Source organism: Sesamum indicum, linkage group LG3 (assembly GCF_026168435.1).
Source record: "Sesamum indicum cultivar Baizhima isolate 11 linkage group LG3, ASM2616843v1, whole genome shotgun sequence".
NCBI classification, from domain to species: domain Eukaryota; kingdom Viridiplantae; phylum Streptophyta; class Magnoliopsida; order Lamiales; family Pedaliaceae; genus Sesamum; species Sesamum indicum.
This window is the reverse complement of record NC_142659.1, coordinates 17331559-17359047: the sequence shown is the minus strand read 5'-3', so window position 1 is coordinate 17359047 and position 27489 is coordinate 17331559. Positions and strand designations below refer to the sequence as shown.

The window sequence follows — 27489 nt, the reverse complement described above, 5'->3', positions numbered from 1 at the left end:
CTTCTTAACAGCACGCTCAGACCTATTTGGTTCAAAAAGACTATGTAGTCTCTATTCTGACATTATTATAGAGATTGGATCTTCGATTCAATCCCAATTAGAATGTTTTGCTTTGTATCTGGGCTGCTTGGGCTATTTGGAATTGGATTTACCTACTGCTCTCCATTTGGGCTCCGCCAAGATGGGCCATCACGCTTCTCATTTCTGTAGAATACTTCACAGTCTTCCTTCCCACTCAACCCAAACCTCCGCCGCCGTCCGCCGCCTCCACCCTCTCCCCCACCCCCAACTTCCCCCCCGATGACGAATAAACTCACTTCTTAGTTTTGGGAGGTAAGTAAAGGTCGTGTCGTCAATCCGCAATGCGGCGAGGTACTACCAAAAGCTTCAATTTTTAACAAAGATTTTAGGATCCCACGTGATATTTGGTCATTTATGTTTCCGTTGAACTGGTCGGAAAAACAAACGGGAAATGATATGGAGATGGAGGCTCAAATCCCCTGCAAAGATTACCTTTTGCCCCCCCAAGTCACAGTACTTTGCTGCACTTCGCCATCTTGCTTCGCCAATTAAAGGCCCCACGAACAGCAACCCTCAAGAATCATTGCCGTCCGAATCATTTAGGAACCGAAAGCGGCTAGGACAGACTCCCAAAAACACCTTTCTCAGTCCTCAAATCGTGCTAGCCACTCTACAAAACTGCTCTTCTGATATAATTGCTCTGAGCCTTTTCTTCTGGTGCGCACGCCAACCACATTACTTCCATGATAAACCCACTTTTCATCACATGGTAAGCGTGGTTTCTAATTTAACCCACAGGTATGGAAATGTCAAACGGATTCTTGACGAATTGGAGACTGTCGGCTGTGTCAGAAAGCCGCAAACTTTGTTGCTTTTAATGAGAATTTACTGGTGTGGAGCTATGTATGATATGGTATTGGAGGCTTTTGAAGAGATGAGGAATTATGGTTACATTCCAAATACATACGCGCGCAACATTATTATGGATGTATTGTTCAAGATTAGGCATGTTGATGCGGCCCTCAGGGTTTTGGAGGAGACCCAGGCCCCAAATTTCTTGAGTTTTAATATTGCCATTTGTAATTTGTGCAGACTCAATGATGTCAATAGTGTTAAAGGTGTGCTTAAGAGTATGTTGATGAAGGGTTATTATATGAACCCTGAGACGTATGCATGGGTGATGAATTGTTTCTGCAAGTTTGCTAGGCTGGAGGAGGCGTTACAGCTACTAGGCATGATGATGGTTTTGGGTGTACCGGTGTCTGTGAATGTTTGGAGCATATTGATAGATGGCTTCTCTAAGTCTGGCCAGATTGAGGTTGCAGCTTATTTACTAGAGAAAATGGTCGAGATTGGTTGTTCTCCAAACGTTGTTACGTGCACTTCATTGATCAAAGGATTCCTGGAATCTCGGATGCCTGGCAAGGCATTTGAAATCCTTGGCACTCTAGAAGCACAAGGATGTTTTCCTGATTTGGTTCTTTGTAATGTATTGATTGATTGTCTCTCTAAGATGGGGTGGTACCACAGTGCCTTTGAAGTTTTCTCTAGCTTGAGAGAACTAAGACTGATGCCTGACGTTTATACTTTTTCCTCACTTGTTTCTACTATTTGTTTGTCTAGACAATATGTTCTTCTACCTCTTTTAACCAGCGGACTTGCCATACAACCAGACTTGGTAGTTTGCAACTGCCTTCTAAGTTATTTCCACAAAGCTGGTTGTCCAGATGGTGCTGTTAAGTTTTATAATGACATGATAGATAGAGGGTTTCTACCAGATAAATATAGTTTTGCTGGAGTGCTGAGTGCACTGTGCAGATTAGGTAGGATAAATGAGGCATTTAATGTTTACCAAGGAATTATTCGCAGCTATCCAGGCGCTGATGCTCACATCCATACTATAATGATTAATGAGCTCATAAAGTCAGGCAGCTTTAGCAACGCTACAAGATTATTCAGGAAGGCTGCTGCAGAAAAGCTCCCACTTGACCTCGTGTCATACAATGTCGCCATTCATGGACTTATCAGGGGTGGTCAGATGGAAGAGGCTTTTGCTTTGTTTAACCAAATGAAGGAGATGGATGTACTTCCAAACAAGCACTCATATAACATGATACTGTCTGGTTTTTGTAGGAATAGGAATGTCAACATGGTTAAACATCTCCTGCAAGAAATGGTTGATGGTAACATTGAAATGGACTGTCACACGTATAAAATAGTGAAAAACTTCCCATGTGATTCCGCTTACAATTTGCTTCTTGAGTTGAGAAATTTGGGGTTGTTGCCTAAATTGGCACAGGATTCACTGGCCTATGAACATGATACTGGTGCCTATACCAGTTTCAGTTCATTGAATAATACCGAGGATGTTCTGGACTTTGGCACATCCAGCTCAGATGACCTCTCAGATGCTGTTGTTTCAGTGGGTTGATAAAATGAGTGAAGGAACTTGTTTTTCATCTGGAGAAAATGTCCAGCTCACGGAGCAACAAAGTCTTATCTGCCCTAATGGTTAGAAGATTAAACTCAACTCTGCTAAAGGTACAGTATTTATCATTTAGCTCATCTTTTGTCAAACAAATTAGTCTAGAGTATAGGCCTTAGAAACATTTCTATCATCTGTTCGCCTCCGTTATTGCTTCTTATTCTTCTTTTATTATCTTGTTCTCTGAAGCACGAAGTTCTTTTTGGTTTACTCTTTTCAGATGGATGCTTAGCTTCTGTTAAGCTTATTTTCAGAATCCTGGCTTCTCCTATTATAAGTGATTCTATACCTAAGTTTTCCAAAAGCATTGCATGCCTCATTTCTTGTTTCAACTTTGGAACACACTCATTGTGTTGGGTAATTAGAAATCTTTCTTGTTTAATTCCTTTCTGTTTTTGGAGCAGGTAAATGTACCCCTAAATCAGAGAGATTTGGTACTCTAAGATGAATCCAATTGTTGCCTATGCCTTTTAGCTTTATGTCTGTGGAATGGTATGCCCATTCTTTTACAGATGAAAATTTATTCTACCTAGCAGCACCACCACCAGCATTTTCATTGGATCAGAGAAGCGAGCTGGACGCTGAAAGCTCATGGTCGTCAAGACTTGTGAGTTCTCCACCTCCCCATGCCAAGTCATTTTTCACTCTATTTTTGCCCCTCCTCTTAACAACTAATGCTATCGTTTGGATATTTGATTCTTATCGGGAATTCTTGTTTTTCTTCTTTTACATTCTCTTTTGTGTTGCTTGCCCTCTGTTTTTCCATGCCTGTTTGCACTTCAATCATTTCATGTTGACATTAGAGACATCTCCATGGCATACTTTAGAATTTTTCAGTGTTCCAGACTAAAGAAACTAGCATTTTGTGCGCTTTCAGTATGCAAATTGATGCTCTGCAGTATCCCCATTCATCATTTACCTCATCTTCAAATGCAGGTTACTACAGCTGCGGGCATCTGCTAACATACGATCATTGTTAGAGGTACGATCATTGTTAGAGGTCTAGTCAATGTGCCATCTTGATGAAACAGCACGCAACTGCACCCTTGACCTCCCACCAGTACTGTTTCCACATTGCAAGTTAGCAATTTTTTCTCCATTGCGGGTTTGTAAAGAGCATAGCAAAAAAAGTCATGCAGCGAAGCGCATTTTCAGAAATTAGATTATCCAATTTCTACATTTTGAGTTGGCACCGTGTAAGAGTGCGGTCTGGAGCAACAACTCATCAGGAGATTGCTTCCACCCCTAAATAACTAGAAGTAAACACAAAGGTCAATGCTAGTGCTACATAATTTTCAGCATGTCGACAGCAATGCTTATAAAGGGTGACAAAAGATGTTCAACCCCATTTTCTGGTCATATAAGTTTATATCCACAGTGAAATTTAGTCATCAATGTATCACTGCTGGTTTTGTGGCCTCTGCTGCTGAAAGTTGGGATGATTCTGTGGTGTGTTTTGCATGGGTAGCATGCCAGGCTGTAGATTCTGAGCACTTTGTGGCATGTTCCCAAATGTACCCTGTGTGCCATGCTGCTGCTGTTGCTGGATTGGCATCATACTGCCAGCATTTGTTGTTCCCATGTTAAACACTGAAAGCAGTCCAAACTTTCCCGAGTAAGCACAATATCTAGAACCAGTATAACTCCTCAATGCAGTTTAATCAGGGGGTATAAAAGCATATAAGAGAAGAAGAAAGCAATTCATACTCTGGTCACTCAGATTTTGTGGAGGCAGAGTCCTATTTCCACCAGATATTCCAAACTGTAATCAAAACCATGATTAACAATGTGTTGTAGAATGTCAAAGCAAATTTTACCACATGGTATCTTTTTTACATGCATTCTTAACCATCAAGTTTAGATGCCAAAGAAATCTGGAAGCTGACCTGCATTCTTGGAAGAATTGATTGTGACGGCATCATAGCTGACATATTAGGAATCTGAAATTTCAGAAGGTCTGTAGGATGAGACAAGATAGCCTACAATTTTAACTATAGAGAAAATGAAGTACAGCTTGAGTGACCAAACTTGTTGCAGATAACCAAGAAGCAATGCATTGGGAGTACCTATCTAACATCCAAAACAGACAATACGCAAGCAAACAGCAAGCAATAAAACAACCATAAAATATCAAAACATTAGGCAGATATAAACTGACAGGTTAAAAATTGGTACCGAAATTAAAAGATAATTTCAAGTTTCTACCCACAGTTGGAAATGTCGAGTGCTTTCCCAGATTCAGAAAGAAATTTTGAGATGTAAAAGGAATCGACATCACAGTACTGAACCTCTAAAGTACTTCCGGACTTGCGCAAACCATTATAAATTTGAATTGGATGTCAATCTTAAGAAACCGGAAACCGAAGGGTGGTTCAGTAAACCAAACACCCTTCTGAAGATAGCAATGCGAATCAGATGGCCCCTGAAGGAAACACGGCACATTCTGAAGGATAAATTTTGATGCTAAACAAAGATGTGCATCAATACCACAACTGAAGTAGGTCCTATACAAGATGTCTTCAATGGACAAAGAGGATGCAGAGAACAGAGCAAAAGAAGGAACTAGTTTGAACAGAGCAGCACATTATGCTAAAAATCAAGAAAAACCAAAAAGTAGAACAAATAGATTGATTCCTAGAGGAGAATATCAGTACTAAGTTGACTATGAAAAGATTTAGTATCAGAAACAATTCATGAGAAGGAAACAGAAGAAATGAAAAGAATATGATAAACAGGCTGAAAATAACTGACCATCTGAGAGGTTGGTGTCGTCTGGGCAGCATTAAATAATGCACTATTTGCTGGGCTGGAGAACTGGTTCAATTGGCGATTCAGCTGGTTTCCTTGGTTTAGCTGATTTTGACTCATATGCATTGCAGCTGAAGTAAGCTGTCTACCCTGCAGTTGCTGGGCTACCGATGACTGAGAGAACTGCACATGATGCTGACCATGCATCTGCCATGCATCAATTTTAGAAACTTAAACAGAATGCTGAATGCATCTACAAGAAAGGCAGACTTGGATTGGGCATGTGAAACTATGGGATAATTCAAGATGCCATATTCCCTCAATATAGAAGCAGGCAATATTTTTTCTACTGGGTACGAAAGCAAATGTTCCATATGATATTATGATTATAAATAATTTATGCTCGTATAAACTTTCTTGCACTTGGAACACTGATCCAAGAACAGAAAAAACTTAATTAAAACGCAATAATATCAAGTTGGGTGCTCTCTGTCCCTAATCGCCAACCATACAAAGTTTCTCAGCTAATATTCATAATAAAAGGTTAAATTTCCGATTACCGACTGATATTTTTGCTGCGTCTGGCTCGCCATGTCATGCAGCTGCGGTAGTTGGTTCTGCAAACATGATTAATAATAACTGAAGTTTGTTATAAGAAAGACTTAAAACATAGTAAAGAAGCTAAAGAATAGAAGCAAGTTTATACGAGCACATCTCAGACCTCACAAGGATAGGACTGTTTTAAATGAAGAAAACATGCACCAGAAACAGTCATGCACAAAAGTTAAGGGGAAAAAGAAGAATACATTACAGGGAAAGAGAGAACAACTATTTAAGTGGTAATTCACTCATTGATTAAATGTTGTGACTTCATTGTTGTAATTTTACAGGGCTTGCATGAGTCAATAAGTTGTTTCAAACATGATGCTAGGTACTCCTACATAAGACATGAAGATATGCTGGAGAACAAGTTCCTATTTCAACATGAAATGCAGTTCGTTGAAAATCAACTACCAGATTTTCTCATGAGAAAAGGAAATCGAAGTAACAGTACATGAATGCAAGTTTTGTTGAATGAAAAATTGAAATATCCTTACATCTCTACAGAGAGAGTAAAAATTCATACCTGTCCCAGGCCAGGCATTGATGATGGTCTTATCTGTTGTTGACTTAGAAGTTGTTGCTGATGTGGTGGTAGCTGCATCATTTTCTGCCTCTGTTGGTGCTGGTGTTGTTGTAGTTGTTGTTGAGGCTGCTGTTGCTGAGGAGATGGTGTGTTCATGATGTTTGCACCAGATCTGGGTGAATTCGCATATTGCAGAGGAGATGCAGTTGTATTATCAAAGGAAGTGCTTCCCGTAGGACCAGAAGGGGAAGCTGCTGCTCTTCCAATAAGTTGTGCTCCAGCAGCCTATTTTAAGAGCAATGATAATAACATGAAAAATGATGCACCACAAGAAAATCAAGGCTATTCGACATGGAAAGATTTGTAAAAACATAATCCTGCTTATTTACTCTCCTCTTTTTTAGGTATTCAGTGTTCAGAACACTGCATCATACTTGACATCCATTACAGGGTTATAAAGATGATAGACCTATAGTGTTTTATCAGAGCCAATTTGTACTTGTAAGCTGAAAAGTCTAAAATGGACAAGATTAGTTTAGAAGAAAGGAAATTCCAGTTGCGATAACAGGATTTATATGGTTAAATATGGCTAGCATAAAAGAAGGAAATTCCTTTATCTGAACATGAGTTATGATAGAGTTAGTAAACATCAGCTTCGCATCTACTTATTCTCCTTTATTGGTGTGGAAGGAAACAAAAAACTTTACAGCACTGGTTGCAGCATATGCAAACAAGATGCGTAAACCATAAAAAGCTTATAGAAATGTAGGTTTAGTGTGCAGGGTTTTCTAAAACAAAGATTGTGAATCCTCATTTGCATCTCGATTCAAGGAAATACTCTAATCTAGTGGTAGAAGGGTTATTAACACTAGCAATGTGGGTGTAGCATCTGATAGACACCATGCTGGTTACAGATTGTTAGCAATATGAATGGGAAAAAGAGAGAAAGAGAGAGGAGAGAGAGGTCAGATTCTACTGAGCTTGAAAATTTATCGGGCAATATTGAGATTGACCTGTAACAAAGAACCCTGACTGTTATTACTGGCAGTTGACAAAAGTGGAGGTGTGCTCTTCTGGTACATTCCTAAAGTGCACAAAAACAATGTTGTGACTAGATGAGCAAACTCAGTTTAACAATTCAAATAATACAAAAGTGAAAAAGAAATTGATGAAGCAAAGAGCATAGGGAAATGGCAAACCAGATGAATCTGAAAAAGTCTGTGCACTGTCATTAGCAGTGAGTATATCTACCAAATGCATTGGAAGTGAAGATGTTACTTGCCTCTGGTCTCCAGGTATTCTTAACCCTGTATGTATGTATATACAAAGTATATTATAAATTATGGAAGCGCAAACAGGTAAAAGGCACAGGAATAATGTTGATCCAATCTTAAATATTCTTGACTTCGACATGATCCTCACATTAAAGAAGAACTCAATAACGAAGCAGAAACTAATTCATTATTTTCTTTGAGCTTGCAAAACTGTAGAGTAAGCATTACATAAGAACAAACCCAGAAGCTTATACGTTTTTTATTTGTGTTATTTCAAATAGGACCACGACAAATTGGTTAGCATCTTGTTGTATGACTTGCAGTGCGGATCAAACACTTGACTAGAAATAGATTAACGCAAAAAAATGCAGAGAATACAGAATATGGAACTCTTGGAGTTTGCACCTTCACCATGATTAACAGCACTACGAAGTGAATTTTCTTGTTCCTGTATTTTTGCTGCTTGAACCTTGTCGATTGTTGGCAGAAGTGTTGGTCCCTGTCGAGTACCAAAGTATGCTTTACGAGCATCAGCTATGATCTTCTCAGCACTTTCGCAAGCTGCTCCAATCATATCAATTCTAGTCTGGGACCAATTAGAAATCAGATGATTGCTAGAGACTGCTGTTACTAGCTACTAGTGTAGGCAGTATGACCACCCACCTTAAGCTTTTCAATCTGTGCAGCCACAGGCAGGCTCTGCATACCATGTAACAGCTGTTCTCTCTTGGTGTTGTCATCCATCTCCATTTCAGGCAAAAGTTTGGATGACAACATAACAGGTAAAACTGTATGCAAAGAAATTTCATTCAACAGACAAAATTGTAGTCCCACATAGTGACTCACTTCTTGTTCTATGGCGTACATCTCTTTTCACATATATAACATCCCGCATTTTCAGTAGCCTCTCTTACTAGTTTTTATCTTCCCTTTGAGTTTAGCTCTTTAGATGTAATGTCGAAAGGTTACAAGTTCCTCAAAAATGTTAGTCATCTTATAGGCTATCTCATATTGGATAAAATCAATTTTCCAGAATGCTTGATGATTATAGATGCTGATGAGCAATCTAAATTAATAATTCCAATGAGGTGCTGAAAATGAGAAGATATTCGACTTTCAAACAGTGTTGGGAATCGAATAAAGAATAGTAATAAATGTAGAAAAAGGACACATACTGGTAGCATTCTCAGCATTAACATTCTTAGGATGCACAACAAAAGCCTTGGAGACATTCTTAATATCTTCGACAATATTGTAAAGCTCCAGATTCACCATGGAGAACTGGCCCAATATATCTTGCCTGTACGCATAAAACCCCAAATGAATATCTAAAACAAAAAAAAAAAAAAAAAAGGAGATGCCAAAAAACCTTGAGATTATTCTTGGTTGAGGAATAAGTGAAATCTAAAGATTGTGATACCATTTGGGAACGGCGTTTGTACGGGCTATGGTGTCGAAGTCTTCGAGGATGCGAGAGATGGCTTTGAAGAGGCTGATAGCGCGAGTCTTGACAGAGTCGAGGTTGAGCTGCTGTTGAAGCGCAGGGTTCAGGCGCTCGACCACCCTGGGAGGCGGCGGTTGTTGTTGGTCTTGGGCGCCTGCCATCGTGACTCCTTCCATGGCTGCCATTAATTCTATCACAGCTCCGGCGGAGGGCAAAAGTCGTCAGTGTCAGTGCCTGCCCTTCTGCTTTTCTTTTCTTTTTTTTTTTTTTTTTTGAACAAGTCCTTCTAACTCTAACTTATACATATATATATCACATGATTTCATGTAATTTCTACGAGTTTTTTTGCACTTTAATTCTAATTATATATATATAAATATATTAGTTGACTAATAATATTTTATGTCAAAATGTATATAAATATATAATTTTAAATCTACATCATAGATTTAAAGTAAGTAAATTATAAGTTATTGATCTACTGAATTAAATTTGAATCCAAACTCAAATAAAATCGAACAGTTCTTAAATAAAATTATGAATATAGTTTTACAATTAAAAAATAAAAAATGAGAAATTAAGAAAAAAACTCATAGAAATTACATGAAATCACGCTAAGGGGGTAATTTGCTATATTTCAAAAAAGACATTGAGATAATTTATTATTTTTTTTAAAGGGGGATGATTTATTCATTTTCAATATCACATAGGCTAAATTATATTAAACCGGATTATATATTAAATAAAATATACAACATATGTGTATATATATTGTGCGGTTTCATATTAATGGCAAAAATATTATTATAAATAAGTTTGCGTTTTATTTGAATTGATGAATTTGAATTTGAAGAGAAATTTTATTTAAAATTCATTCATATTTAAAGAATTTATTATGAAGAATCCAATCCAAATAGAAAGGATAAGCATATTTAATTTCAAATAAAAAATTCCAGAAAATAGTGATGGTATTTCACTTTGGTTGAGAATTTATGAGAAAGTAAAAAATGTGGAGTGGGAAAAGTAGTTTAATCAATGCATCGTTATTTTTAGATGGGGTGCAAAAATGTGATGGAACCCAAATATTGCACGTATGATGAGTGCCAGATGTTATTGTTGGTGGGGTTGATCAAAGCAGGATTTCTATATATATTTATTTTATGACATGTGCAAATATTATATAGGGCGAAATACACTTTATCTCTCTAAAAAACTTTTTCTCCCTCAGCCCATCCTTTTCTCTCTCCTCAAAAATCTTCTGCCCAAATAAAAAATGGTGGGGAAACGATCACTGGATCAAAAAAGCTGTTGAGATTGTGGGGTTCTCAAGGCAGAAGAGGTGGCAGTGGCAAACGAGGGACGAAAAACAGCAACAGCAAGAGCAACTTCTTAAACCCAGATTTGAGAGAGAAAGCGGAAAACTGGTTCTCACCTACCCCCACGCGCACAATGACAGACTTTTCTTCTCTGCAAACTCTGGCCGACAACTTGGGTGACGGGGAGGGAGGTCCAGCCGATGATGGGACAGTCGTGGAGGGTGGTGGTCGACGGCAGGGAGACGTCGGCGGCGAGAATCCGGCTGAAAAACAGATTTCGCACAAAGAAGATGAAGGCTCGATTCTTGAAATGACGGGAACTGGCGCCGGTTCTTCGTCGGCTGATGCACGGTTGAGCTTCGTGGAGGCTAGAGACAGTGATTCCGAGGTGGATTTCAACTTTGAGGAGTTCCTTCGACTTGCTAACAGAGTGGTGGACGACGATAAGGACTCCATGGTTGCATTGAACAACCTAAAAATTCGATGGGAATCCAAGTTCGAGCGTGGTGCACTGGAGCAGCAACAGGCGGCGCCGTTGATTCGTAAGGCATGGTGCTGCTTATTAATGGCGACTACTGATCTCCTGGCCTGAAAATACATTGAGGAGGGGCCAACGACGGCGAGGGAAGGAAATATGCAGAATTTCACTGTTGGTTCGTCTTACTCGCTGAAAAATTTGCAGAGTCCGGCAGATATGCAGAATCTGACGACGTCCGGCAAGACTTCGACAGTGACTGAACTTGTGCAGACAGCTCCTTTAAACGCGACGGTGAGCTCTAGTTTGGAAAAAAAGTTGATCGAAAAATCTAGCAAAGTCAAGGTACCCAATTCTCACACCGGAATTTTCGTGGGCAACATCCCATTGCATGCATGTCCTGATGATACCATGCATGATGATAAATAGCACGTGCATTTAATAACTCATCGCAAAAAACTTTGTCATATGTGGCTCCTACTATTCAAAATGGCAAGGTGATTGTACGTCATACAATAGAAACTGTCCGGGATGGGTCTAGAAGATGGAAGACGACAACGGTTGGATATTTTCTTGGAAAAAAACCATACTTCCACCACCTAAAAGAGTATGTCTCATCAATATAGCTAACGGATTCTTCTTCTTCCAGTTTTCAAAACAGTTAATGATATGGAGGAAGTTATTGAGGGAGGACCATGGCTTTTTCAGGGTCAACCGATTTGTTTTACAAAAATGGGAGCTAGGGATGGCAATGAGAAAATTGAAGCACACCCAAGTACCCGTATGTATTAAGCTACGCCACCTTCCTGTGGAATTATGACAATAGAAGGACTAAGTACAGTGGCAAGCGGAGTCGGAAAACCTTTACATCCGGACGCCATCACGAGGGCATGCACGAGGCTGGACTTCGCTCGTGTATGCGTCATGCTTGACATCAGTTCAAAATTACCAAAGCATATTATTATTCTGACCCCAGACGATGATGGAGGAGAATCACCATGTAAAGTGGATGTCGAATACGAATGGGTTTCCCCCAAGTGCACAGGGTGTATGAGCTTGGGGCATTCTGCAAAGAATTGTGTGTTGAGTAACCCGACAAAACCTACTAAACTAGCAGTGTCCTCTATGTGCCAAAGATAACGACTAGTGGGCCACCTAAGATGGTGTGGGAGAAGGACGGTGCCACTCAGTCAATAGCAGCCGTTGGTGAACCTACGATTAAACAAAAGCCACGGGAAGAAGAGGCTAGATCGCCATCTCCGTGCTCCGATGAACCCGAAGCACCAAGAAGGGACGAGCGACAAAACGATAAGGGTAAGGATATTGTCCTTTATAACACATTTGATGCATTACATCTCCTTGATAATGATGGTGCAGACAAACATACCAGGGGTCCTAAGTCATGCAACCCCACCTCAGTTGACCCATGTTGAACGCAGTTGTCTGGAACGTGCGTGGCCTGACAAGAGGGACCACCAGCTAGTAGTGAAAGATCTTGTTGCTGGGTTCAGGTTACATTTCCTCGGTCTCTTTAAATCTCGTGTTAGATTGAATAATATTTCTCAGATTCAATCATTTCTTTTACCGCATTGGAAATGGTTTGTGGACTATGTGTCAACTGGCAACCGTATTTGGATAGCTTGGGATGAGAACTTTGTTCATGTTGATGTCATTGAATCGGGTGCGCAATTTATTCACTGTAATGTCACTATTCGAGCACTTCATGAGTCTGTTGCTATGACTGTTATTTATGGGGCCATTGAGCTAGCTGACAGACGTGATTTGTGGACCACTTTGGGGACGTTGGCCATCCAGTGTGTCGATACTTCGTGGCTTGTTGGGGGTGACTTTAATGCAGTTCGGGACCTCAGTGAAGTTTGTCGTGCCTTAGGAAACATTTGAGTGGCAATGGAAGAATCTAATTCATGTATCTAGGGGGCAAGACTTCTTCCTTTGCCCATGCAGGAAGAATGGTTCACATAGCACAATTGTAGTGCGAGTCCGAGGAACCTATAGAAACGACTGGATCGGATGCTCATTAATGACACATGGATCGCACGGTTCCCAACGTCAGCTTATATAAGCCTTACCCACCGTACCTCATATCACTCGCCGATGGTGTTGTGTGGGGATAGACATCAGCAATTGGGAGGTATTTCCGCTTTGACAATTATCTTACCATCTCACCAGCATTTATTCCTAGCGTGCAGAACATTTAGCAGCATAAGGTAGCTGGTATACCAATGTGCGCAATTACTCGAAAGCTAAAAGCTCTGAAACCGATCTTCCGAGAACAGAGAAGGAATAAGGGGGATTTATCACATAATGTACAGCTGGCTAAGGGATTTCTAGAGGCGGCCTAATTATTGGTTAGTGCGAACCGGCAAGAGGAGTTGTTTCTTTACTTGGAACATTGTTGTTGATTAGTTTTGACCAAAGCGGCAAAGTTTGAACAAATCATGCTACGTCAGCGAGCTAAGATGGAATGGATGAAAGGAGGCGATCAGTGCTCCAGGGTTTTCTTCCGTAAGATTGCCTAATGGAGGACTATGAGGAGAATTTTGCAAATCAGTGATGAGCAAGGAGTTACTCATTCGGCTCAGGAGGCAGTCACTAATGAGTTTGTCTCCTTTTATCATAACCTGCTAGGAGGAGAAAGGAGACGTAGCTTTATCGATATTCGATTCCTCAGACCATGGGCCAGACATTTATTAACAGAAGACGAAATCACTGCTATCCTTCGGCCTTTCACCCCCTCGGAGGTTAAACAGGTAGTGTTTGATATAGCTGAAGATAAGGCACTGGGTCCAGATGGGTATTCGTCTGGTTTTTTTAAGGCAGCATGGCCGATTGTGGGTGGGGAAGTAATGAGAGCGGTTTTGGATTTCTTCACAAATAGGAGGCTATTGAAACAAATCAACACCATATTACTAGCGTTTATTTCGAAGGTACATTTCCCAATGACAGTCAGTGATTTTTGGTCTATTTCTTGTTGCAATGTTCTCTATAAGATTATTGCTAAACTTCTTGTCCAAAGATTAAGTGTGGTGCTGGACAAGATCATTAATCCTTGCCAAGTAGCCTTTGTTCCTGGTAGAAGCATTGATGATAATATCATGCTAGCATAGGAGCTCTTCTCGGGATATAAACAGGCCCGACTCCCTCCCAGGTGCGCGCTAAAAGTGGATATTAGAAAGGCCTACGATACGGTCGAATGGGATTTTCTATTTGTTGTTCTGGAGTTATTTGGATTCCCTCCCATATTCATCAGATGGATTGAGGAATGCGTTACCACCCCTTCATTTTCAGTTGGCCTGAATGGAAAACTGCATGGGTTCTTTCTGGGCGCAAGAGGACTGAGACAGGGAGATCCTCTATCACCGTACTTATTTGTCCTCGTGATGGAGGTCTTACATTTGGGTTTCTTGCAGATGATTGAGCAAGATGGACACTTTACTTTCCATTGGAAATGTGAGGCGACACGCATTTTCCAGCTTGGGTTCACGGATGATCTCTTGCTGTTTTGTAAGGCTAATATGGACTCGATTGGTGTGCTGAAAAAGGGCTTGGATCTCTTTGCCGGTTGGTCGGGGCTAAATTTTAATGTTCAGAAGAGTCATATTATTATTTCACAGTCAGCACAAGGATTGGGGGAGGACATGATGACTTTCCTTGGGTTTCAGGAGGGATATCTACCGATGAGGTACCTTGGCCTTCCTCTCTTATCCAGTAGACTATCTATTACGGATTGTCAGCCTTTATTGTTGAAGATTGATCAATGTATAGCTGGTTGGGAGGGACTCTCACTGTCATATGCGGGTAGAGTGCAAATTATTAAATCTATGCTCACCTCACTTAGTGTTTATTGGGCATCTGCATTCATATTGCCTAAAAAAATTACAAAAGAAATCGCGAAGAGACTTTGAGCATTTTTGTGGAAAGGCTCGGGTAATAGTGGATATGCCAAAGTGGCTTGGACAGAGGTGTGCCGACCGATGGAGGAAGGGGGGCAAGAACTCAGGTATGTTGCTACTTTGAATCGGGCACTCATGACCAACAAACTATGCGAAGTGATAAAGTGTGATAGGACGTCGATATGGGTGGATTGGCTTTATTATGACCGCTTACTTAACACCTCCATCTAGACAGTTCGTGATGATAGAGGATCGTGGGTATGGAGGAAACTTTTACGCCTCCGACCTTTTCTTCGATCGATGGTTGACTACCACATTGGGGACGGACATGGATTTTATTTATGGCAGGACCCATGGCATCCTATCGGACCACTCATTGACAGATTCCCGCGAGCGCCGATATTATTGGGAGTGGATTTTTTGACCAAGCTCAGCGTTGTCATAGATGAGGGTGTTTGGCAATGGCCTCCTTTCACTGAATCTGAATGCTTAGAGATCTTATGCACATTGCCTCACATCCATGGAGGCGAGGATCGTATCATTTGGCGATTTTAGAGCAGGCAACCTTCAATACAGGCCATTATCCGATTATTTAATCCACCTGGGCCGAAAGTAGGATGGGCTTCAGTACTTTCGGGCTCTTGTAAGATCCCACGTCACACGTTTATCTTATGGATGGCAATTTTGGGCAAACTGCCAATGACGGATAAAGCATGGTTTTGTCACCTCTTTGATTGTGTTTTGTGTGATGTGGGAGCAACGAAGACCCATAGTCACCTTTTCTTTCAATGCTGATTTAGCAAATAATGTCTTTCTGAGGTTCGCAGATTGGTCCGTTTTCCATGGCCCAACAGAGATTGGATGACTGATATCGAATGGGCAACACGAAAATGGAGGGAAAAACACATTGTTAACCTTGCTTACCGAGCTTTACTAGCCTCATGTGTTTATCACATTTGGAGAGCAAGGAACTTGAGGAGATTTGAGCATGAGAGAGGACTCCCGTCACGTTGGCCTTCTTGATTGTGGAAGATGTCAGACAGCGCATCCTTAGTATTAACCTAGCCACGTCTGTTAGTACATGTGTCTTATTTAGACTATGGCGTATCCCTTGGACTGTCGAGGGAGAAACCAATTAAAGAACTTTATTGTACTATTATGTTTCCTTTTTATTAATGAAAATTACGTTTACCCAAAAAAAAAAAAAGAAATACACTTTATCCTCTAAATTATTTTAATGTAAATAGTTATCCCCTTAAACTAATAATTATAACATTTATTATCCTAGTTGGATAAAACTGCATCTTATACCTTGAATAATTATATATTTTTCAATACATTTTAGTAATTTGCACATTAAATCATCACCACATTATCTATAACTAAAAAGAATTTTTAACAAATAAAGAATTTAAATTAAAAATAGAGTAAAAAGTTAATGTATATAAAAAATACACAATAATAACAAAAAGATCAAAGTTTTTTTATTAATTTATTGTAATCATGTCTTATTTAACTTAAAAAGTTTTTATGTGTATTTATTATACAATTTGAACTATTTTACAGACTCACAATTTAAGAAATAAATGTGCACAATAAGTACATCAAAAATTTTCATGTAAATATTTATTAATTTGGTAATAAAATTAAGTTATTAACTATTTAATTTTTTAAATAAAAATAAGCAATTACATATTTATTTTTTTAAAAAAAATATGACAAAATATATCAATAATCTTTTGTTTTCCTAAAAGTTTTAAATTTGTAGCTAAGCATAATATTGTCAATTTATTTTCAAAAGTATATATGAATTATTAGGATGTTATATTTATTGCGTATCTATTATATACATTAACTTATTACTCTATTGATAATTTATTTTAGTTAAAAAATAATTTGATGTTGATTTAATATATAAAATATATTAAAAATAATATAATTGTTTAAGATATAAAGAATAATTTTATTCAATCAAAAAATAAGTATTATGTCTACTAATTTAGAAAATAAATATTACGTAAGAAGGAATAAGGGCCAAACCGTATTTAACCCAATTATATGTTAGTAGTTATATTTTGTTTAAGAAAAAATAATGATAATGTCAGTGTCAGAACAATTATTACTACTATTATTATTAGTTAAATATTATTGGCCTTCGGTCAGTTCTAAGTCCAGGCCAGGTCTGTCTGGTGACGGACGTTTTCGCTTCACACAACGCTTCTCTCTCTCTCTCTCTCGACGCTGCCTTCTCAGTTCCTGCTCACATTTCCCCTCGATTTAAAAACCCTAATATTTATGATTTCTTATACTTTTGTTTTGCCAATTCTCGATCGTCGTTGTTGCTTGTGATGCTCCCCTCGAATCCCTGAGAAGGCTGAATTCATCAGGTCACTCTACCTCCTGCATTTCAATATCTGCTTCATTATTCAACTCTTCATTCTATTACATCTCTGACCATTTCAACCGATTATTCTGCCATATTTTTTTGCAGAGCTGACTATCTTTTCATCATTTATAGATTTGTTGTTGATTTCATGGGCTCTGATGTATTTGACATTTCATATGCTCTACTTGTCTCTGTTTCCTGTGTTACATCACTGATTAGAAATTGAAATTTCGATGATTGCGGTCTCTATTGCTGCTCGCGCAGTCTCATCAACTAATTTAAAGTCAATGTCAATGCCATTGTACTGTTTAAACCTAATGATATCTCTTCTTTTATCCTGAAAACAAGGTGACGAATGAGTTGATTTTCCCTACTGGTTTATATTTTGTTTTGATACAATCCTACAATCATCCGCTGAAGCTGAATGCTACTTGTGGTAGCGCTAGATTGGCCCCTTTGGATCACAAACCTATTTACCTTTAAGTCTTCACTGCTGTCAAATACCAAGTGGAGGTATTGATAAGTGGGCTGTGCATGTATACTACAGCTTGTATGACTTTTACTATTTGGCTGTTTGGTACGGGTCAAATAATTAATTCATGCCAAAATGTGATGGGGCTCCATAACAATGACAGTGCTCTAATTAAAGCTGGAATATCCACCTCTATCACACAGTTCATGCATAACATCATGGTTATCATTTGCTGGAATTTATGTCGTTTGAAGGAAGCACAAGTTAGCTGCAATGGATAGCTCTGAAGATGCTTGAAGTTGGTTGGTAGCGTGTTAAATATGCTATATGTCCATTAAGAACATCTAACCAAGATGGTTGCAGATAAAGTATTTGATTTGCTTGCTATAGCTAAATATGTGAAAAAGGATACCTATCTTTGAATAAAATATAACATGTGGTGTGGCCTGACAACCTTATTGGAACAAGATATCAACTGAGCTCAAGGGTTGAAGCTATATTCTGTGACCAGTGCTATAAATTAGCAGCTTCGTTGATTGTCTGTAATACCAGCTGTGGGCCCCTTGACTGATTTTTTGACTCTATATAATCCATCATGCAGGAAGCTCTCAGTTGATATGCTCTGTCACAATAACTGTTATCATCATGAATTTACCCATGTAATCTTCCGTCAAAGTCCTTAGCAATGCAATTAGCACAACATGATATTCGGACTGAGGATACTTCAGAAACAGAACCCATTTTATCTCAGTCTAGTACAGCAGAGAGATCAGAAGAATGTTCCTCCTCAATTGAAATAACTGTCGGTGTGGATTCTTCTACTATAGCTGCTGCTGATCTATCAATTCCGGATATTGCTGAGAATATTGCTCTCGTGCGTGCAGAGCAACCACAATGCCGCATATGCCTCGACACTGAAGGTCTCTACCAGTTATTTGCATCCATACTAGATTTTTTTTATTTTAATAAGCTAGATACACATCATGGGAGGCGTTGTTATTCCAATTATGACAGAGATAACAAAATATCTAGGACTTTACGTGAGGTTTATATGAGTGAAACATTAGCATCTTAGTTTCACAAGGCTGCTTTTCATCTTGTTTATTGAATCATTGATCATTCTGTTCAGGAGAAGATTTAATTGCACCATGCCATTGTAAGGGCACCCAAAAGTATGTCCACAGATCATGTCTCGATAATTGGAGGTCAACAAAGGTATCTTTAGTATTTTTTCAACGTACTTCTCTTGACAATCTTTTTCAAAACTTTGTGATCCCTTGTACTTCACTAGACTAGCTGGTTTTCCAGAACATTGAGCATCAGTGTGCCAGTGAACCATACATCTTTTTATGAAAAAAACTATTCAGGTTCTCCAATAACTCTTCCTGAAGAGCATTCAGTTATTTGGTTGCTATTCCAGTTTCTATTTGTTGAGACCTTTCTGCCTCCTATTGACCAACTTTTAGTTTCATTTTTTGTTCTCCAGTTTTTATTTCCTGAACTGGAATGCATTTTTATCAAATTTACTTTCTGATTCTGTTAGTGGTTATATCGTATACGACATCTTTGAAAGGCGCAAAACTGATGCGCATTATCCTAGTAAACCTGTGATATAGTTGATAGTATTTTTTTTTATGTTAGCTATTTGAAGACTACAATGTGTGAAATATCATTTCCAAATCTCCATTTAAGATTGATACTTTTCTATCAATTATCAATCCTTTCCTAACATCTTGAATTTGCTGAGAAAGAGTTAATATTTTGGCTGCTTAGATCACTTTTAAAAATTATTAAGTGTTTTTCTGCCTTCCACAATTCAGGAGGGCTTTGCTTTTGCTCACTGTACAGAATGCAGGGCAAAGTTTATATTGCGTGCCAATGTCCCTCCTGATCGGTGGTGGTTGAGGTTAAAGTTTCAATTTCTTGTTGCGAGAGACCATGCTATCATTTTCGTTATTGTTCAGCTGGTAGGAAATGCTTCTTTTCTGCAGAATTTTCGTCAGAACATTTTTATATCATGGTTAGTGTTGGTGTAACTAAGTGGCTAATTTAATTTTTATGCTGGTCAAGAAAATAATATGGTTCGCTGCATCCTTTTCTGTGTTTTCTGTTGGTTTTTTCTTATCACTGTACTCGGTTATGCTGTTGTAATCTCTTTGTTTACTATCCGTTTCCTTCTGCATAATTTCCTTTTTTCTCTAAGTTCACAATATTGCTTGAAGCCTTTTACTCTGAGCAGTTTTATGCATGCAACAGGGCAATTATGTGTGAGTTTTCTTATCGTAGCCCTTGTATAAAGAGGTGTACCCTCTTTGAGTGATTATGTCTCTAAAGTGTATACGTCAGCATAAAATAATCATGCGGACATGAATTGGAATGATCAAATTCAGAAAATGAATAAACAGAAACTATTTAATCAAATCTTTTTTTTATGAAGATCCTTGTTTAGAATAATCTATGTCATTCTTGCTGTGTTTATTGTTAGTATTCTACCATATGGTGAATGGTCTACCCCTCTCAATTGCTCTTAGTTGGCTGACCCTGGTATCACCTTGGTAGATGTACTTCTTCAGATTTTCACTATCAAAATCACAGCTTGCAAGTGTCCGCCTACTTTTGGTGGCCAACGTGCAAAGGGGCTTTAGAGAAACTACATGATAAGTGTGTACATGCCTCTCAGCTGGGATTTATTACTGAAGTTAACATATGCACAGAACATTAAAATATATCTGAAGTTTCATTCCTCTGGTGTTCAGAGATATTGGATTGAAAATCTCCGAAATCAGAAGTTTTCAGTACTTGTGGTTTGTAAGTTAAGAGGTTATCATATGCCTTCAACTCTTCCGATTTAGCCGGCTTTGCTATGTTTCGTGCAATCTGTACCTCTCATCATGATTTTAGAAAATCTGTGTCATTCATTCTTATATACTATAAGTTCCTGAAATATTCTGTCAATTTTGTTATAAGGTTGGGAGATCCTGTGTTCTCTTTCTCTCTCCCCTCTCCTTTTTCTTCTTTTTGTCTTGGTTATGCATGTCTTATAAATGAAAATTGAGTGCTGCAGATATAGGTTGTTTTGAAATTTGTCTACGGCTGGAAAAAATGATAGTCATTTTGTTCTGAATCTCATTAAAAAGTGTGAAACCCTTTGATGCTTTGAAGCATTCTAGTAATCAATGTGGTGTGTATAATTAGGAATTAATTCTTCCATGTTATAGTGAATTTAGCTTCTTGATTGGTTTCGAACTGATTATTTGTATAGCTTATGCTACTGATTGGAAGAGTTCAGCTTTCTGCATGTGTATTGTGTCTTATCAATATGCTTTGCTATAACTTTCCTTAGATTGTTGCATTTCTTGGCGTGCTGGTGTACAAATTTTATGGAGAAGAACTACGGGAGATGTTTGGTTATGAAGAACACCCGTATGGGTTTTATACAATGGCAGGTAATTGCACTCTAATCTTTCCTAGAAATTCATATTCTTGTTCTTTTTACAGCTGTGTAGAAGGTCTCCTCAGACGATTGTTATTTGTCTGTCTCCTCATCCTTGATTATTACGCTCAAAAGTGATAGCATGATTGCTTTCTTTTCCACGTAATTCGTTAAGGACTTCTGATAGATAGCCTGAGAATTTTATGCAGGAGGAGAATCTCTTTAACATGTCGCCAAAATGTGGATCTGATACTTAAATTCGATATTCGTCTTGCCAAATATTCTTTTGACACTGTTCTAAGGCACTCTTATTTTCCAACTTTGATGCTCTGCAGTTTTGGCAATTGTGTTGGTTGGGTTGCTCTATGGCTTCTTTATTGCAATAATATGTGGACAGAGGATCAATGAACGCCACTACCATGTTCTTGCCAAGCAAGAACTGACAAAGGTTTATGTTTCACAGTTGGTATTTGGTCTATTGGTTCTCCTCTATTATACATATGAAAGATAACATAGATAAGATAAGGCAGATTGTGTTTCAATGCAGAACCATAGATATCAGTTTCAGTCAATATTGGAAAACTATTCTAGTTGTTTACTTCATGCAACTGTGGAAGAATTGGCTGATTGCTTTTAAGAATCAAGGAAACTTCAGTTATTGCCTTTAACTATATCTCATGAGAATATCTTCGGGAGTAATATTGAAAATCTGTCAGAATATTTTATTGGTGTCAAGGTTTTACGTCTTTCTTTTTAATTTACCAAATCGGTACTAATTTTGTGTTTGCTTTGTGTTCCCAGGAGTATGTTGTAGAAGACCGAGAAGCTAACAAGGGCATGTCAGAACTTGATCCCAGCCATGTGACTGAGCTAAGAATGCTAGGCCTCTACTAAGATCGGTAGGATCTCCTGTGATTGCTATATGCAATTCTCCAAGATAAAAGAAAGAAATGAACATTCTCCATCTTCATCTTTCACGTCATTCTGTTTCAGTTTTGTTGTATTTCTAAAAGTTGTGTTCCTTCTCATGGAAATGGAAGTTAGTTTTTGCAATCAGTAAGAGTCTGATACGGGCCATGGTTTTACTTATCTGCAGTTTTGATCAGCTGACGCCATGCTTGTCTTGATGATATGAATTTTATTGCATCTCCCCAAGTGTCCAGCAAGTTACACTTAATATGCCTTTGAAACAGGTTAGCACCTTTTCAGGGAAGCTGATCCAGATCCGGGGGAGCGAATGCAGATTTTGATTATAAAACTACGAGTCCCACTACTTGTCCATTGATATACCCTTGTTGAAAAAACACTTGAAACAATGTATATAATTAATTCCATGTTATCATGTGAAATAATAACCTGCAAGGATACAGCAAATTCAGCTCTGTTTTTGCTTTCTCTTTCACTCGTAGAGATAGTACAGAGTATGAAATCATACAAACATTGTTTCAACCCTCAGACGGATGGAACAGTGCACCAGTCAAATCCAATAACCACTGAGGCCAAATTTAAAATCATTCTTTCCAATGAATGAAATATTCAGAGAGGTGTATGGTCGAGTATTTAAAATTGGGCATAGTTGTACATAGTATTTCTTAAGCCTGTGAGAATATGCAAGTAGCATTAAGTTACAAATATGACTTCTTCTTATGTACAGATCCTGCTCAATAAAACACTAGTGAACTTCTACATCCTAAGCTACACAATTTACATGTATACAACGTCCCCACCTAAGTGAAGCTGACTTTACAATCTTTACAACTTGGCAGCCTTATTCCTCGTGTAAGGAAGTGTTAGTAGATGATGCCTCAACCCCTGCTATATCCAAATCACATGACGCACCTGCAGTCAAATAAATAGGCTCATGAGGCAATTTACAAGAGATGCACAAACCAAGAATGCTCAATTACCAAGCACTCATGATTAAACCACTGAGAACCAGAAATATGATCAAACGGTAGCCACATCGACCATGAGACTTGGAAACTCTAGTAAATAACTGGAAAACAAGTAGTAAATTCTTTATGGGAAGAACCTGAAGCTGGACACTGTTTTGGTCAGATCACAAACTCTTCAACAGAAATGCATCAGACAGGGATAACTGTGAATTGTTTGTTTCATCATCCACAAACAATGTGGAGCCACCAAAGTTGAGTATATTATTATCAATTCAACAAATAAAACAACCTGACCTCTAATATGAAATCAAAAGTGTTATATAAAGAAAATGAAGACAGACTGTCTTGCTAAAGAGATTTGGTGATGAAATAATCAAGGACAGAGTTCATGCAGCATTCCATGTCAGATTACAAGATTTCAGCAGAGATTAATCAGACAGGGATAACTGTAAATGATTGATCTCATCATTCATGGAAGTTGCACACTCAACTACTGACACAAAAACGATAAACCATTGAAACTAAGCGAAGACAAAAATATTTTTCCCTCCACAGGGCAAAAAAATATGATGAAATAGAGCAAGGAGCACCCAAAAGAGGCGCTCAGTTTCAAAACATCCAAAACATGAAGCCTCAGTCCGTCCTAGTTCAAATGCATTCAACATTATTATGTTGGCATTTCAGGTGAAATACAAATTAACATCACAGGCTTCCAATTACATGCGCAAAGATTAAAGAGGAAACTTTTTGGTGCAAAATAAACAAAGGCTGGTTATTTGAACTGATAAAAGAAAGGGAATGTCACCAGTTGAATCTGATCTGTAAAATCTTAGATTATTAAATTAGACTGGAATAACTATAAGGTTATGAAATTCAAATTAAACAAATAAAGAAAATGAAAATTAAGGCCCGAGGGAAGCAGAGAACTTGTAACGAGTCAGAGGCATCAGATCTTCCTATTCAGCTGAGCGTCATCACACTCAAAAAGATTGAGCACTCCACTCTGAAGAGTACATCATTTGCCCCTCTCTCTAATTGAGGCTTGATTTTGACAGAAGAAAAACTCATCAAGAATGATATATGAATACACAAATAAACAAGATAGTTCCAATATAAAAACAAGTACTTAGATACTAATACATAAGAATAAATCGTACACCTTTATCCTGCAGCGCGCATATTCCACCCCCCCTCCCACCCCAAACAAAAAAAGGTATTCAACATATTTTCTAAAATGCTCAACTCTCTGAATAGAAAACAGAGGGGAAAAAAAGAAAAATAAAAATTAACACACACACAAACAAATCAAACCAAGAACAAGCTATCAAAATTCGAAGGAAACAAAAATGAGGTAAGAAAAGAACCAGCAGTATATACCATTTTGAATATAGAACGCGGAGGAAGGCCATCCCTGTAAGGTAATAAGAGAAAGATACTCCTCATCGGTGAGGGAGTTGGCTAGCTTGTGAACAATCTGGGCAACGCCGTACGAGCTCCGGCGAGGTGGTACCCAATAGGAGGCTCCGGGAACAAAGGGCAGCCAATCTGGTTTGGATCTCTTAACGATAATGCTATGGATAGCATCCTCAATCTTTTCTACGGCCCTCGCCTCCGCCTCCGACGCCGTCAGCTCCGATAGCGAGCTGCACCCCGGCTGAGTGGAGAGGCAGCGACTGGGTCTTAGCTTGGCGGCGGAAAAGAGGTAGGCAGGAGAGGCGGTTGTCCGAATTAGGGTTTGAGACAGAAAAAGAGCCATTGAGGAGGATACCGAACGAGAACAAGGCAGTCGGTCCAAGCGGGTGGTATATGTAATATATAGAGAGGAGAAGGGGTGTAAATTAATATATTTATGAAGTATGGGGCCTAGTTTGTAAATTACCGTTTAGTCAGCTAGGGCTGACCTGGATTGTGTAGGGCCTGTGTGGGCCGAATAGGGGTTTGGCGGCCCAATTTGAGTTTTGGTCACACCTACCAAAGCCCAGGCCTCAATTTATGGTTTTTCAACCGATTTATTAGATTTAAATGGATATAGGTAGGTTAGATTGTAATTTGTAGCGAGCGGAGCACCCAAAAACAGCCAGAGTTAGGGTTCCAGATCTGATTTCATCATCAGGAGCGAAAGAAATCGAAAATGGCGATGAGGACCTTCTACAACGAGATAAAGGGCATGAAGGTGAAGGAATTGCCGGTCTACCTTAAGCCCATGTTCACCATCGATTACCTCAAGAACAGCGTCAAGCGTGGCCTGGATAATTACCATGCCAAGTACATCGAGACCAGCTCCGTTGACCCTCTTTATCACATCTGCTTCGGTGGCATGATCTTCTCCTACCTCGTCGCCCTGCCAGAGGAGCGCCGACACCTCGAGCACCAGCAGCAACACGGCGCTCATTGATCCGTCGTCGTTTCAGGTCCCCCCGACACCTCCTGGTCGTTTTATTTCTTTCCCTTAAATACTAGCTTCTAACTTTGTGATCTACTACGGCCTGGGTTGTGGTGCTATGCATCTGTGGGATAACTTTGATTCTTGTGTCATTTCCTAGGAATTCTGGTATGGACTGGAAATATTTACGTATCTATCTCTATTATGTTAAACTTTTAATGTTTTTCCAGATGAATCATGTATGGTGAGGGTAATGTTGGGATGCCTAGTTTTATATACATGTAATATTGAGGAACTCATTTGGAAGTTTACCTTGTTATTCAACTTTCGCCTTCCCAGGGTTACCATCATATAATGTGCTTAACTTAGAAAAACAAAAACAATACTGACTGATTTCTATGTGGTAGTATTATGAGAATGCTGGAACTTGATATCATAAGACACTATGAATTTGGCAAGTTGCAGAGTAGCTCCGCTTGGCGCCATGGCTTGACTATCTTGGTTATATTCTGAATCTAGTTCTTCCGTGTGATTAGTTCAAGATGAGAGCTGCTGTACAGTAATAAATATTATAAATTATCATCTCAACTGCACTGGTTTCTGTTAATGTTGAAATGTGATGTTGGATTTGTAGAATCACTGATGTACCCAAGGATTGCAGGACGGCAGTAATTGGCTATCTTGTAGATTTTTTTATCAATCCTGTAATCGTTGCTGGTAATTTTACCAAAGGGTTGCAGGATGCAGTGATTGGCTATCTTGTATATTTGGATGAAGCCTGTAATCCTTGCTGGTAGTTTTACTGAAACTACTTCTAAGGTCATATATATCCAACTGATGAAATTCGGTACTTTGGGAAATGAACTATCTGTTAGAGTTGGAGCTATTCAAAAGGATTGCTGATGTTAGGACTTGATTATGTATTGTGTCATTTGGTCTTTTCCTGGCCAGAGTAGTGGAAAATATTGCACTATATATGTAATTGTGTGTTATGATATAAATGTCTTGTGTAAATTAAAGTAATCCTGAATAATTTTCCCTTTTGCCACTGGTCAATGCAAAATTTTGTAGGTAGAAAGTCAAGTTAATAGGCAAATAGACATTTGAGAAATTATAATCCATGTTGTAGGTTTCCTTTATGGGTCGCATGCAAATTATGAGATGGCTAACTGAGAGAGTGGAACTAATCGGAAACATGCAGCTTTGGCACGTTTGAGTGCATGAATGATATTCATTTTGTGGTTCAGTGACTTGCTTGTACTAGTAATCAGAGATGATGCTTGTATTATGCCTAGAGAATCGGCACATTCACCTAACAGCTCTTTACCTTGTGACTGCAGCTTCAACCAAAAGAATGTGCGATTCATGTCATGGGGGAAGCGCTGCAACTTTATTGGTTGTGTTTGTTTCTTTTTACATGTACCTTATTTGATACTGGAGGATATGCGCTGGTACGGGCGAACCACCACCGATGCAAATAAATTTGTTAAAGTTTGATGGTCTATAATTTTACCCTCAGGGTAAAGGATTCGTTTTGAGCTTTTGTTTCTTTAAATCATAATTTTGGAACATTACCTGACTGAAGCAGATGTGGGGAGATTGTGATTGGGAAATTGTGTCGCTTTCAGTTTCAAATGGTCGTGCATGAGGCAGCCACGGCGGTGAATGAATTGGGCTGGAAAAAATATTGAATGTTGAAAACCAACCTTGAATGGGCTGGCCGGCCTTGTCACGTGGTTTCCTTTTACAATTTCTTCTTTGGAACTGAAAAAGCTTCTTATCACTATTTTTATTATTTAATAAGATTGCAAAATTGAGTAAGAAGAGAGTTGGAATATTGTTAATTAAGAAGAGAAAAATGAGGAGAGATGAAAAGCCAAAATGCTTCTGAATTTCAATTACGTACAAGTAGAAAGACATTTATACCACATATGACCGAACCTGCCTGGAGACTCGCTTTTTGCGGTTCGATGATATGAAACGTGAGACTATGATAAAAAAAAAAAAAAAGAAAAAAATCCAAGTAGTAATGAGATTTGAAGTTAAATGAATGTGGTTCAATCAATCATATTTACTTAATCCACCGAAACTAAATTAGATTATACATATACGTATAT

General features: G+C 38.7%; 6 protein-coding genes and 3 non-coding genes across 13 annotated transcripts; 4 read left to right on the top strand and 5 right to left on the bottom strand.

Moving 5' to 3' along the window:
• The first annotated feature begins 74 nt into the window (after positions 1-74).
• On the top strand, positions 75-4341 carry LOC105157929 (Pentatricopeptide repeat (PPR) superfamily protein). 2 transcript variants are annotated; one of them, XM_011074465.3, is made up of 3 exons: positions 75-2562; positions 2911-3113; positions 3443-4341. In XM_011074465.3, exon 1 carries the CDS (start codon positions 473-475, stop codon positions 2450-2452), a length of 1980 nt encoding a protein of 659 aa, XP_011072767.1. In that variant the 5' UTR covers positions 75-472; the 3' UTR covers positions 2453-2562; positions 2911-3113; positions 3443-4341. The 2 variants fall into 2 exon arrangements, with proteins under 2 accessions (XP_011072767.1, XP_020548206.1); XM_020692547.2 differs by having other exon boundaries at positions 2727-3113.
• MED8 (mediator subunit 8) lies at positions 3641-9388 on the bottom strand. The gene is made up of 12 exons (XM_011074466.3): positions 9075-9388; positions 8830-8954; positions 8318-8442; positions 8060-8240; positions 7580-7687; positions 7394-7464; positions 6381-6665; positions 5815-5871; positions 5258-5461; positions 4393-4446; positions 4214-4268; positions 3641-4096 (listed from the first exon to the last, which is right to left on the bottom strand). Exons 1-12 carry the CDS (start codon positions 9281-9283, stop codon positions 3906-3908), a joined length of 1665 nt encoding a protein of 554 aa, XP_011072768.1. The 5' UTR covers positions 9284-9388; the 3' UTR covers positions 3641-3905.
• Positions 9389-13438: 4050 nt separating this feature from the next.
• On the top strand, positions 13439-14017 carry LOC148788754 (uncharacterized). The gene is made up of 2 exons (XM_088878129.1): positions 13439-13837; positions 13901-14017. The coding sequence occupies exons 1-2, from the start codon at positions 13439-13441 to the stop codon at positions 14015-14017; spliced, it is 516 nt and encodes a 171-aa protein (XP_088734255.1).
• Positions 14018-16967: 2950 nt separating this feature from the next.
• LOC105157924 (RING/FYVE/PHD zinc finger superfamily protein) lies at positions 16968-22468 on the top strand. Of its 3 annotated transcripts, none has more exons than XM_011074458.3 (8): positions 16968-17190; positions 18263-18581; positions 18791-18876; positions 19482-19628; positions 21005-21107; positions 21430-21542; positions 21896-21993; positions 22288-22468. In XM_011074458.3, exons 2-7 carry the CDS (start codon positions 18347-18349, stop codon positions 21986-21988), a joined length of 777 nt encoding a protein of 258 aa, XP_011072760.1. In that variant the 5' UTR covers positions 16968-17190; positions 18263-18346; the 3' UTR covers positions 21989-21993; positions 22288-22468. The 3 variants fall into 3 exon arrangements, with proteins under 3 accessions (XP_011072760.1, XP_011072759.1, XP_011072761.1); XM_011074457.3 differs by having other exon boundaries at positions 22191-22468; XM_011074459.3 differs by lacking the exon at positions 19482-19628 and having other exon boundaries at positions 22191-22468.
• Positions 22469-22653: 185 nt separating this feature from the next.
• LOC105157925 (uncharacterized) lies at positions 22654-24786 on the bottom strand. Its single transcript, XM_011074460.3, has 2 exons — positions 24367-24786; positions 22654-22933 (listed from the first exon to the last, which is right to left on the bottom strand). Exons 1-2 carry the CDS (start codon positions 24743-24745, stop codon positions 22863-22865), a joined length of 450 nt encoding a protein of 149 aa, XP_011072762.1. The 5' UTR covers positions 24746-24786; the 3' UTR covers positions 22654-22862.
• LOC148788753 (small nucleolar RNA R38) lies at positions 23142-23223 on the bottom strand. Its single transcript, XR_016065026.1, has one exon. It is a non-coding gene; the product is annotated as a small nucleolar RNA R38 (small nucleolar RNA).
• LOC148788752 (small nucleolar RNA R38) lies at positions 23386-23466 on the bottom strand. The gene has a single exon (XR_016065025.1). It is a non-coding gene; the product is annotated as a small nucleolar RNA R38 (small nucleolar RNA).
• On the bottom strand, positions 23620-23699 carry LOC148788751 (small nucleolar RNA snoR20a). Its single transcript, XR_016065016.1, has one exon. It is a non-coding gene; the product is annotated as a small nucleolar RNA snoR20a (small nucleolar RNA).
• Positions 24787-25019: 233 nt separating the features above from the next.
• LOC105157922 (ATP-dependent RNA helicase) lies at positions 25020-26985 on the top strand. Of its 2 annotated transcripts, none has more exons than XM_020692398.2 (2): positions 25020-25419; positions 26713-26985. In XM_020692398.2, exon 1 carries the CDS (start codon positions 25121-25123, stop codon positions 25382-25384), a length of 264 nt encoding a protein of 87 aa, XP_020548057.1. In that variant the 5' UTR covers positions 25020-25120; the 3' UTR covers positions 25385-25419; positions 26713-26985. The 2 variants fall into 2 exon arrangements, with proteins under 2 accessions (XP_020548057.1, XP_011072758.1); XM_011074456.3 differs by having other exon boundaries at positions 25022-25400.
• Positions 26986-27489: the final 504 nt, after the last annotated feature.